The sequence below is a fragment of the Thamnophis elegans genome, chromosome 9, assembly GCF_009769535.1.
Source record: "Thamnophis elegans isolate rThaEle1 chromosome 9, rThaEle1.pri, whole genome shotgun sequence".
Lineage (NCBI taxonomy): Eukaryota > Metazoa > Chordata > Lepidosauria > Squamata > Colubridae > Thamnophis > Thamnophis elegans.
Genome location: NC_045549.1, coordinates 24,181,226 through 24,194,400, shown reverse-complemented (window position 1 = coordinate 24,194,400; position 13,175 = coordinate 24,181,226). Strand labels below are relative to the sequence as shown.

General features: G+C 38.7%; 1 protein-coding gene across 1 annotated transcript in view; it reads left to right on the top strand.

The window, feature by feature from the left end:
* LEF1 (lymphoid enhancer binding factor 1) overlaps positions 1-12,488 on the top strand; it is a 116,429-nt gene extending 103,941 nt beyond the window's left edge. Inside the window, exon 10 of the mRNA XM_032224231.1 lies at positions 12,409-12,488. Coding sequence (XP_032080122.1) covers positions 12,409-12,488 — 80 coding nt within the window. The remainder of the gene's footprint in view (positions 1-12,408) is intronic.
* The last annotated feature ends 687 nt before the right edge of the window (positions 12,489-13,175 follow it).

The window sequence follows — 13,175 nt, the reverse complement described above, 5'->3', positions numbered from 1 at the left end:
TGATCACATACTCAGCTGCTGTAAAAAAATCATGCAGACTGATTATAAATTGCGGCACAATTCAGTAGCACAAATGATCCATTGGAATTTGTGCAAAAATTATAATATTAAAACAGCAACAAACTGGTGGGAACATCAGCCTGACAAAGTCACCGAAAATCAGATGGTCAAGATCTTGTGGGATTTTTGCATACAAACAGACAAAATACTGGCGCATAATACACCAGATATCACATTGGTTGAGAAAAATAAGGTCACAATCATAGACATCGCAATACCAGGTGATAGCAGGGTCGCTGAGAAGGAACATGAAAAAATCGCAAAATACCAGGACTTAAAAATTGAAATTCAACGACTATGGCACAAACCAGCAGTGGTAATTCCAGTGGTAATTGGCACACTGGGTGCTATTCCAAAAGCTCTGGAATTACATTTAAAACAGTTAAAAATTGACAAAATCACCATCAGTCAAATGCCAAAAGCCGCACTGCTTGGATCTGCACGCATATTACGAAAATACGTTACAACGTCCTAGGCCCCTGGGTGGGGCCCGACTAGTAACCAATGCCAAATCTGGCGAAACAACTGGCCGCTGTGATACAATTGTATAATAATAATAATAGACAACTAAGTCAAAAGCTGAATATAAGAAAGAAGTAATTTAGAAGTGAGCTGAAAATTGGAAAAACAAAGCTATGCATAGCCAATACTTGAAAAATATTGAAGGCAAAGCTGACCAAAAGCTAACTTGAAACTTGTTAAGATCAGGAGCACTGAAAAAAGAAACAGAAGGCTTTATTTTGGCAGCTCAAGAACAAGCCTTAGCCACAAACTACATGAAGGCAAAAATTCAACATGTTACCAGCAACAGCAAATGTCGCCTCTGTAATGAGAAAGACGAGACAGTGGGGGGATACCAATACTTTTGGCTATGTCTGTACATTTCTACTGTTTTCCTTGATGACAAGTCCCCTCTTCCTATCTTTGTGCTTCATTTCTTTCCAGAATTTTACTTTTGGGTAGCCACAGTTGCTGCTTCCGCTGTCCTTTTCTAGTTCTCATAAGAATATTTTCCACTTGAATGTTATCATTTACAAATTGTCTTTGGCTTACATTTAGTGACCATCCAAAGTTATAACAGCACTGGAAAAAGTGATTGATGACCATTTTTCACACTTATGACCATTGTATCAGCCTAATGGTTACATGATCAAAATTCAGATGCTTAGCAACCGACTCAAATTTATGATGGCTGCAGTGTCCCAGGGGAGTCATGTGATCATCTTTTGCAACCTTCTGACAAGCAAAGTCAATGGGAAAGCCAGATTCACCTAGAAACCATGTTACTAATATTCACTTGACAACTGTGGTTAAAAAAAGGCCATAAAATGGGTCAAAGCTCACTTAACAAATGATTCACTTAGCAAGAAATTTTGGGCTCTATTGTGATCATAAGTCAATGACTATATAGTTTTAAGAGCTCTCTTTTCCCCCATAAATTTTTCCCACCAGAGAATTATACTACCCAGTGATGGGATTCAGTTTTTTTTTTACTGTCAGTTCTGTGGCCGTGGCTTTGTGGGCGTAGCAGGGGAAGAATACTGCAAAATCCCCATTCCCTTCCCACTCTCAAAATTTCCGCTACCGGTTCTCCAGAACCTGTCAGAACTGATACTACCTTTATTAAAACCCACTTTTTAAAACACAAGATGTCCAAAATATTCAATGAGCCATGTAGTTTTTTTAAATGTTTAAAATCAAGGACTCCACCATTACACAATCACTTTCTACCCATATTCCTGTTAACCTCCACTTTTTATTCATAAGTCTTCTCTTTGCCTTTTTCCATTTCCCAGAGCTGCCCATTTCCTTGCATGCAAAATATCTAAATGCCATGAAGTCTGCAAATCTTGGAAGCGGGATAAATTGTATGCAAAGTAGAGACAAGTTAATTAGTCTAATTTTTATAATCCTTTTCACAGAATTTGGGTAACTTGGCACTCTGTATGTTATCACTTGCTACAAGCAGAAAAAGAAAAAGACCAAGAAGTTCCCATTCTTTTAAAATAAGGTCTGTAGGACACATCCAGCAAAACATTAGCGGAAGCTGTCTTAAGTCAGGCTGAGGCCGATTTTAGGCTTTAAACATCTTTAAATATAACTGTAAGCTTGTAAACATAGTCTCATCCCATAAAATTGTATTCGGTTCTAAAACGGGAGCTTTCACATATGACCTTTCCCAAATATTTTCCCCAATCCTACTTGACCTTTGAAATCTAATTTAGGAAGGTAAAATGGCTTGGTTTTGTTGATATCTGTGACCATATAAATATACATAAAAACAATACAATAAATAAACCAAGTTGATTTTTGGGATCTTCGCAGAATACGTTCCTTGGCATTTGAGCCTTTTAGCTATTATTTTCTTTTTCCCATCCTTAATATTAAAAACAAGAAAAAACTGTGGAATGTAAATACATGAACCAGGCTACAGATTCTTCTTAGTCCATAACATTAGCGTGCAAGTGGCAGGAGAATCAGGATAAGTAAAAGGATGCATCAAACAATACATGAATAAGCTGCAACAAGAAGAGATAACTGCTAGTTTAGACCAAACTACAGTGAAATCTCACTTTCCCCAATTTCACTGGTAGCGTTCCAATTTTCCTTGTGATTTATAACATGTGTAAATTTGCCTGATGATGTAATCAGATAAATAATGTAAATCCTTGCTATGCTGTCCTCTTCAGCTCAATGGACATTTCTGTTAAGAAAATAGAGTAAAGTCAGATGAGATTTCATAGTTAAAAGCTTCTTTGGGCATTTTATTTCAGGATTTAAATTAAAATTGGCTGATTAACAGGATTTAGGCCAAGTAGGGAAACATTTTCTGTTGCATTCAAGAGAAAATCTCCTTCCAACCAGCCATTACTTTGTGTGAAAATCCCACCAGATATTTCAAGATCTGCCTGTCATTTCTTGAATGTATCCAGTTTACTACTGTGGCAAGCAAGATGCTGCATTGTGAAGCATTTACATTTAATTTAATTTCCAACTGGTCTTTTCTATTTAAGGATGGAAATGGCCGTGCTGTTAACCAGAAATATTCCAATATTATTGAACTGTATGTGGGTATTAAGCCGATGGTACACAATGTGAGATACATTTTCCCCCCTGCTTCGGAACTTTTGATTAAACATAAAATAAAGAAAGGAATTGAAGATATATGGAAAAGTAGAAATACTTAATGTCCCTCTCATAGTGCAAAGTGACTATGACAGTGCATCAAGTTTGGTCTAGTGACGTGATGGCAAACCTATGGCACACGTGCCACAGATGGCACACAGAGCCCTCTCTACTGGCATGCAAGCCGCTAGCCCAGCTCAGATCCACCATGCATGCATGTGCACCTCCCACCGGCCAGATGATTTGCCAGGCATGCAGGGGGGGGAGGAACGCATGCTGGAGATGTGTGCACAGGGGCATGGGAAGCGCAGGGGATGCAGCGCCCCTGCGGCCCATTTTTGGTTCCAGGAGGCTGCAGGGAGTCCTACTAGGACAGTGGTTCTCAACCTTTCCAATGCCGCGACTCTTTAATACAGTTACTCATTTTGTGGTGACCCCCAACCATAAAATTGGTGGTTCCTAAGACCATCGAAAATATGTGTTTTCCGATGGTCTTATGCAACCCCTGTGAAAGGATTGTTCGACTCCAAAAGGGGTCCCGACCCACAGGTTGAAAACCACTATACTAGGGCTATCTGTTATCAACTGCCCTTGGAGTCAGACATCAGAGAGGCAGACAAACAGCTGGACCCTGTTCCCAGTGTGCACATGCACAGACGGGAAAGCTAAGAAACAAGGGTCAACTTGGGAGTAAAGCCACAGATGGACGATGAATGGCCCTTCCCATAGGGAATAAAAGAGGAAAGGGGAGGGGTGTTTGCAGGAGACAATTAGTTCATCCTTGCATTCTTGCCAAGTACTGCAGCGCCTGAAACAAGTGGCCTGGCCACTCTCCAATTGTGAACTATCTTGAAAGCCTATGGGCCGGGACTTTGCTGGAGAGGAATTCACTGTAAATTAAATAAAAGGGGTTTATCGGAAGGATAACTCAGCTTGGTGTTGCTGGGGAAGCCTAGGTCAGAACAGAAAGGAGATGAGTGCTTGCACCGACATATCGAGCACAGCATTTTTCCAAATGTTTCTCTCTTCCCTTTTATTGTACACTCTATCCATATTTATGTTGACTATTAGCTCATTGTATTCCTTCTGTACTGCTATTATTATTTAAAGCAGTTGTAGAGATCCTGTCCACATATCTAATTACGAGACGTTAACTTCCTCAAGAAAAAAGAATCAATCAGGTAAGGGTAGTTGATGATCTGTTCAGAAAGTGTATTACACAACATGCAATACAGGCTTATGGAGCTTATATAGGGTAGGGGAAAAGATAAATCACAGTGATAAATCAAAATTTCTCCCAGGCTACAAAGGAATATATGGGGATGATGCCAAGAGGTACTGGAGCCAGTCAGCATTGCATGTTTTTGGGATGGTAGCAGGGAATTTAATTGACACTCTAAAAAGCCATTGAGCCACAAAAGTCTGCTGTACTTTTATTCTTTTATTTTATTTGCACAAGTTGACATCTTATCTGATTTGTACTTTTGTAACTATTTTTATTGCTATTCTTATTTTTAATAAGAAAGCATTATGTAACGGTAAGAAATTATTTAAATTTAAGCTGGAATTTAGACCCCAAGCATAAAATGATACATTCAACATAATGTACATGTTCAAAACTGAAACTTTTTAAATCTCCTTTTTAAGAAACAACAAGGAATTTTTTTTTTTAGAACAAGTTATGAAAATGTCCATAAGCATAAAAGAGTGGTAACCTCTAGATGAGATAGGCAGCACAGACATCAAATGAATAACTAAATAAATTGTTTCCTGTAATTTATACTAAAATTACTGCTTTTCTCCACAAGCATCCCAAATTCAGGTTTACCAAATTTCCTTAACTGAAAAACTAAATGAATACTCTACTGTTCTGAGTCAACACTAGGTTTAAACTAGAATGTTTTAGCATACTTGTTCATGTTTATTTAGTGAAGAAAGTAACATCTCAAGAAGATGGAGCTATTATATTGTTTAATACTGTGTATTAGATTGTAAACTTGGTTGTAACCCTACAGAGAGCCTGGTTTTTCTTGTTTGTCTATAATTGAGTGACATCTGCTGGAGGAATCAGGGAAATGAACTTATGATTTAGAATCCTTTTTTTTTTCCTGATTCAAGTTTTGCCACCAAAACAAACATTACTATTATAAAAGATTTACTGACAATGCCAATTCTTTCCTAAGTTGGTGCTTTCAAAATATGTTGGGAAAAGTTGTGAGATTCCATATTATGGATACATTACTAAATATTGTTGACCTGTGAATTGTAGATTGGGGCACATGTAATCCATACTGAAGTTGCACCAAAAATGGACTGCAGGAACCTATATGAGTTGGTCACCAGGACACATAGAGAAAGAAGTTTCCTGAGGGCTTCAGCACAAGTCCAAAAACTAGGAAGACTAAATCTCTGATCCCAGTGATGAATTCTGATTGGATCCTGCAACATTATACTGTTAATGATTCTATAGGAATATGGTGGCTCAGTGGCTAAGTCGCTGAGCTTGTTGATCAGAAGGTCAGCAGTTCAGCAATTTGAATCCCTAGTGCCGCGTAACAGGTTGAGCTCCCGTTACTTGTCCCAGCTTCTACTAAACCAGCAATTCGAAAGCATGTAAAAAATGCAAGTAGAAAAATGGGGACCACTTTGGTGGGAAGGTAACAGCGCTTCGTATACCTTTAGCATTTAGTCATGCCAGTTACATGACCACGGAGAAATCTTCTGACAGCATTGGCTCTTTGGCCTAGAAATTGAGATGAGCACTACCCCCTAGAGCTGGAAAAAAATAGCATGCCAGTGCGGGGGAATCTTTACTTAATGATTCTATATTTCTGGGATGGGGGGAATGGAATCTACAGTTGAAGCTAAGTGCAATAGCCGTAGTTGATGGATGCTTGGATCCTTTTCTTTCCTTAGGATCCTTTGCCTTCCATAGCTTTGACAGATTCCAGACTTCCAAAAGTCTATCATATCTTGGGAAAAGTATACATTCATTTTCTAGCACGGGCTGCTGCTGTGGCTTTCTAGATGTTATACAACTCCCAATATTACTCACATCAGCCAAAGTGGCCAGGGTAATGTAGAGATGAAATTTATCAATTAACTGGAGGGACATGGGTTCTTAAATTGTCAAGAATGTTGCCTTCAGGATTGTTATCAATAATGGGAGATAATTTGTTCATTGGTGCAGGATAAAGTATGTGAATAATACTACTCTTTCTATTGGTGTTTGGATGCTGCTTCAAAAGCAAGTTGTATACAGTTTTTGAAACTTGTTAATTTTTTAAAAAGCAAGAAGTCTACCAGACTTCTTGGCACTTTATAATTTAGCTCCATTATGGCACTTTATAATTTAGCTCTATTATTAATATAAAAGGGACACGAAAGTTCTGCCTCTCTCAAAATTACCATGAAAAAAATATATGATGGTATCAGTAAAACGTTTGATTTGTGGCCCAGTCCCAGGGGTGGGTTCCTGCCAGTTCTAACCTCTTCTATAGAAGAGGTTTCACAAATCTACCATGCCATTTAGAACCAGTTCCAGCTCCCTCCCCCCACCCGTCTACACCATGCTTCCCCCGCCCACTGCTCACTGATTGGCTGGCTTACCAATTGCCCCGCCCGCCTCTAAGAGTCCTATCTAAACCTTAAATACCAGTAGACTTATATACCGCTTCATAGGGCTTTCAGCCCTCTCTAAGCAGTTTACAGAGAGTCAGCATATTGCCCCCAACAATCTGGGTCCTCATTTTACCCACCTCGGAAGGATGGAAGGCTGAGTCAACCCTGAGCCGGTGAGATTTGAACCGCTGAACTGCTGATCTAGCAGTAGCCTGCAGTGCTGCATTTAACCACTGCGCCACCTTGGCTCAGGTCTTAAAGTCTTAAAGCTGTCAAGTTTGAACATTCCTGGGGTTTTTTTCTAAAGGGTTAGGGGTGCAAGGGTCTTGTAACTTGACAGCTTTAAGACTTATGTGCTTCAAATGCCAGAGTTTCTGAGCTAACATTTTGGTTGCTAAGCAAGAGCATTGTTAAGTGAGTTTCACCACATTTTACAAGTTGGCTACGCCCACCCAGTCACATGACTGCCAAGCGACCCCCACTCAGTCACATGGCTGGCAAACCACTCCCACAAAGCAGACCACACCTATGGAAGAGGTTCTAAAAAAATTTGAAACCCACCACTGCTCAGTCCATATTACAAGAGAATTGTCAGGCATGAAGGATAGGGATCATGCATAAGTTCAGAAGATTTATTGCTCAAGCCTACACCCAAAAATCTAGTCAACTAATATACAATACCAAATTGGTATCAGATAACGGTTAACAGAGTTCAAGGGGAGTTGGATTTGAACCATTTGTGGAAGCATAACAACTATAGGCTGATGACTCATCTAACTCCACCCTCCAGCTCTGCCTATTCTTCTTCTACATGAACACTGATATAGTACACAAATACAGGGGAAGGCTAAGAACCTCCCTAGGGGAGCAAACAAGTAAGCAAGATGGAACAAAATATATCTATGAATAAAGTAAATGTTAGAACTACTAACAGATCAAAATATCTTACTTGAATTGTTTGCTACTTAATGAATTTGCTTCATTGCATGTTAACGTGGGATTTTTTTAGAGAGCTTATTTCAGTAAACACTGAGTACTTGTTATCACAAGAAAAAGTGTAATATATAACAGTACATCATTAATTATAACAGCCCAAGATTTATCATTAAATTGCTGCCTCATCTAATTACAATTGCCCCTGCAAGGTTAACATTAAATTGATTTATTTTTAGGTTACTCCCAGGTAACAGGGCTTTTATTGTGCAAGCAACGGTACAGTCACAGAATTATACCTGGGGCCCAGATGGTATGGTTTTTATTACTTTCCTGTGGTTTTTCAGATTTTTTTCTCCTCTCCTTCCCTTCCCTCCCTCCTCTTTTTTGCCATTGAAAATTTATTATGGAGGCAAAATTTTTAAAATTTCATGAGTCTTCCCTATGAAAACAGCCTAGAGCTTGACAGAAATTTAAGGCCAACTAAAAGGATCCATTTCATTTATTTATTGCAATTATCTTATTATTTATTGCATCTAATAAATTTAATTGCATTTATTAGATGCATACTGTTATATGTTGCTAAATTATTATGCTGACCTTAGATTTTGAGTTCAGTTTTATGTTTCATGGTAAAGTTCTCAAAGGAAAGGAACAAAAAATATTGTAGCTTAGAAATGTGCGGTAAAAGAAAAAAAATATTGCAAACAGACAATGTAACATAACTTAGATACTGGCTTTTGTTTTCTTAAAATAATTTTTGCAAATTATTTTGCAAAATAGACTCTGGGAGAAACTATCTGTAAGATAAATTTAGAACACAAGCATATTTGAAGTAGAATTTTATATTAAACATACATTGTATTAAGTACATATTAAGTACACTGTAATTATTTTGTGGTAAAGAGAGCTGTAGAACAAATTGCCGGAGGAAATGTTGGAACCCAAGAGTCAAATGAATGAACATTTTCTCAGGTGGTTTAAATCATGAGACCCTGGCATGAGAGAGACTGGTGTTGATTCGCTTCCCTGTCCCTTTTACTTTGAGGTCAGCCAATAAAGTTATCCTTCGTCTATATATTTATTCATGAATAAACCCAACCAAAACTATTTTTTTTAAAAAAAAGCATTCTTTTGTGTCAAATATATTTTTGCTTGCTCCAGTCCTTTTCAAATTGTACAGTATAGAAAAGGACAAAACCTTATTGGGAGTTTCTTGGGAGGTGGAGGGGGGGAGATTAAAATCCAGCCTCTGATCTCTGCATGCCACAAGTCTTCAATTATGCACTCTTCTTGCTGCCAAAATTTCACTGTTATCTTTCAACTGTGGAGTCTTTAAAAAAAAAAAAACCACACACCCAACAACTGAGGAACAGTTCCGTGTTTCTCTGCTCCAGTCACAGAGCTGCACTCCAGCGCAAATGGCAGAGGCGGCAGATCTAGTTTTGTGGCTGAGGCTCAAGGCTTCACATATGCTAAAATGTGACTCGGAGCGCTTTGCTTTGAAGCCTAGCCACAGCCAGGGAGCTGTAATTGCTGCCTTTGATTGCACCGACTTCACTTGCGGGTTAGGCTTTGCTTGGGCTTGCCTGGCTTGGCTAAACTTCAGCTGCAGCCCTCCAGTGGAGCCTTAGATGTGGGAAATCTTCCGTCTCTGTAGCACATACCTGTGGTTTCTTGAAAGGAATCCTGGCATGACCTGTTTCATATCTGCTAGGAAACTCCATTATGTTCCTTTAAGGCTCCAATTGGTTTATCGGTAGGAAATGGAAAGATCTCCAGTTATGGTTGGCTTTTTAGCTAGCAGTTGCAGGAGGCAATGTTGTTGCTGCTATCATTTTTGGGGGGTTAAGGACTTCAATACTCGGATTTAAACAAGACAACTCTATAGGCTGCAAAATTTATGTTTAAAGAAGTAAATAGCAGAGACATACAATTAAAGTTTGGTGGTAGGAAAAGATTAAGGTTCCCCTCACCCATATGTGCTAGTCATTCCCAAATCTATGGGGCAGTGGTCATCTCCGTTTCTAAGCCAAAGAGCCAGTGCTGTTCAAAGACGTCTCTGTGATCATGTGGCCGGCATGACTAAACGCCAAAGGCACACGGAACGCTGTTACCTTCCCACCAAAGATAGTTCCTATTTTTCTACTTGCATTTTTACATGCTTTCGAACTGCTAGGTTGGCAGAAGCTGGGACGAGTAACGGGAGCTCACTCTGTTATGTGGCGCTAGGAATTTGAACCGCCGAACTGCCAAACTTTCTGATCGACAAACACAGCGCCTTAGCCACTGAGCCACCACATCCTTGTTTGACAGTACCCTCTTATAAAAATTAGCACTCACATTTTCAGATGTATGAAAATGAGATCCATTAAGAATAACAGGAATGCTTGGGAAGAAAATCATCGCTACCGTCAACGTCAATCCTATTTCTGAAAAGGGTGGGCTGGAGAAAGACTGGACATTATTCTAATCTCCCCACTTCAAAGAAAGGTGTCAAAGGGAAAGAGAAAGGGTGTGGGTTTGAGGGGACGGGAACTCATCTCAACAGAGGAGCATTTCATTTCCTACAGCAAGGAATACTTTCCCGGCTCTAATGGAGAATTGCTCTGATTTGCTCTGCTTGTGCCGTGAACTGCTGGCCTGGTGCCTGAAGGCTATTCCTCGACAGGAAACAGAATGTTTTAATGTAAGACTGAAAGGAAAACCTTCTCAGGAAGAGCAACCTGGACCAAACCTTTGAAAATCTGGGCTGAAAAGGCCTAAAATAAATATAAATCTGCAGGGTGCTCTCTTTCCAGTGGTTTCTTTGCTTTTTTCGCTTGGCCTCTTCTCTGTCCTCCTTGAAAAAGAAAGTCCTTCATAGTTCCCTTTGATCCCCTTCTCGGACATTTTTTTTTTTAAAGACAGAAACTGATGCGGCTTTTTAAAATAGTTATTATAAGATAATTTTACGATGAAATTAGAATTGGGTGAGTCAGATCCACACCACTGCAGTTGAATGGGTGGCTTTCAACTCCAGAGGACACTGGGGTCTGCTTTTTCAATGAGTTAGGAAGATTTAATGTGAAAAAAAAATAGTAAAATAAAATAAAACCTCTGCAAAATAACCTTTGTGCATTGATCATGTTTATATTCATTCATGGTGGTGAATGTGCATAAGGTGAATGTGTCCTGCAACCTTAAAAGCATGATTTGCTTAGGGTTTGTGTTCTTGAACAATTATTTTCCCGGTATATTTATAATAATATGCTTTTCCACTTCCTCATCTGGAAGGTGTTTAGTAACCTAGAGTAAAAATGTAATGTGAATGGATTTAGTAAACACATTCATGTTAACATCATATTCATGTTAATATGATACCTGTTTCCCTGGAAATAAGACCTCCCTGGATAATAAGCCCAATAGAGTTTTTGAGCGCATGTGCTAAAATAAGCCCTTTCCTGAAAATAAGCCCTCCCCAAAAATATTACAATACAGCAGCAGCCATGAGGTGACCACGCTCGCCACCTCCTGCACCTCAAAAATAATAAGACCTCCCCAAAAATAAGGCCAAGTGCTTATTTCAGAGTCAAAAGAAAATAACACCCTGTTTTATTTTGGGGGAACTACAGTATCTTAAAACTAAAGTGTTTTGTATTGAGTTTGGACACGAATTTGAAAGATCAGCTAGTGACTGTATCTAAATTACTTGGCTAAGAGCTCTAACTTTTATGTAACTAAACTACCTACAATCATATTTATGTAAGAACCTGTGGCAATTCATTCAGGCAAAAGCATAATAGATCCTTGGTATATTATTGCAGCCTTTCATTGGGAGTATCATCCCTCATAAATGTTTTAATTTGGATTCCTGCATTGGGTAGGTAGTTGCATTTGATAACCAAAATTATCCCTTTTAACTGTTCAGTGATTGAAAGGTTCCCCCCCCCCCTTATCGATGTGTCCAAATTCAGGGATCTGGTGATTTGCATTTAGGATCATAAACTAGAATTTACCATCATTATTACAGTATTTCTTAGGAGGGACTATGTTGAGTTTTTACTTTAAAAATTGCATTTACTTAGAATTCAGGGGAGTGTGATATTAGTTCATAGTTTATAGAGGTTTACTTTTGAACCAACATTGTCTTCCATTGAATACCTCATTGAGCATCTGTATATTGTTAACGTTAAGCATTATATACAATATATATTTGCTTTGGGATCTAGAGTTTCTTACACTTTTGTTTAGAACTTTGTATGTCAGATTGAATTCTAATTTGTTCCATATATCGGAAGTTGTCATTGGACAATATCTAGATGCATCTTTTGTATAAAGCAGAGTAACTGCTTCCATAAGGCTTATCAAAATCATAAGAACAAATTTGCAGGTGTCTACCAGATCTTATCTGGCCAATGTAACCAATGGTGAGGCAAGCTGGCAGTTGCAGTCCAGAGGGTAAGAAGGAATCAGGTTGCCTAGCTTGCTCTATTCCAGTCTTCCCCATGTTGGACCCCCTTCAGATGCATGCGTTTCAACTCTTAGAATTTCTAAGCCGGTATGATAATGCTTAGATTGTGAAGGTACTACCTACATAGTAAGAGTATAATTAAACCAATGAATAATACATAGTAATGTACTTTGATATGCAATTCTAAAAAATGTTAACTGTATTGTTCTTTGCAGGTGGGAAGCGACACACATTCTCAACCTGCAAGACGAAGGCAGCAACATCAGGACCTCTTCTTGAAATGGAAGCTTGTTAAAATCTCCATGGATGTCCTTCATTTTAAACAGGCATATAAGGTGTATGTCTAAGGGTGTCAAATTTTACCCTGGTGTCCCTGCTAAAGACATTGAATCATAAAGACAATCACTGCCACATCCCTTCACCATCACAGAATTCCGAGTCCAACTCAAAAAGGAGAGCCAAGAGATTCAGATCTTCCCCCTTTTTATCTCCAGTCCGCCTTACACTCCTCCATTTGTATCTTCTATGAGTCAGCAACAAAATAGTTCCGCTGTATTTGTTTTGCTTTAGTCAAAAGAAGGCGGTGGCGGCGGCAGCACTGGCTTTCATCTTGCCCGTTCACACTGAAGGAACCAAAACATAATTTCTTGAGGAAGACATTATTCAGTTTATTTAATGATGCAAGAGGATGAATCTTGGTTTTTCAGGTTCTAAAAAGATAAACTTGAATGCTTCTATACTTTAGTTATTGCCTTGGTGTACATTTTTATTGACTTTGAGGTTTTAAAGAAGCATTGAAATCCCCTCCCCGGCATTTTCTTTTTAAGAAAAGGTTTTTAAATAATAGTAGATTTCTTTTTTTCCTGTTGGAGAAGAACAAAGCATTTGGAGGATAAAGCCCTTTTTGTTTTTTGAATTAACTATTTGTAACATATGAAATCATTGTATATGTACACTAAACATGTGATCCACTTCATCTCTT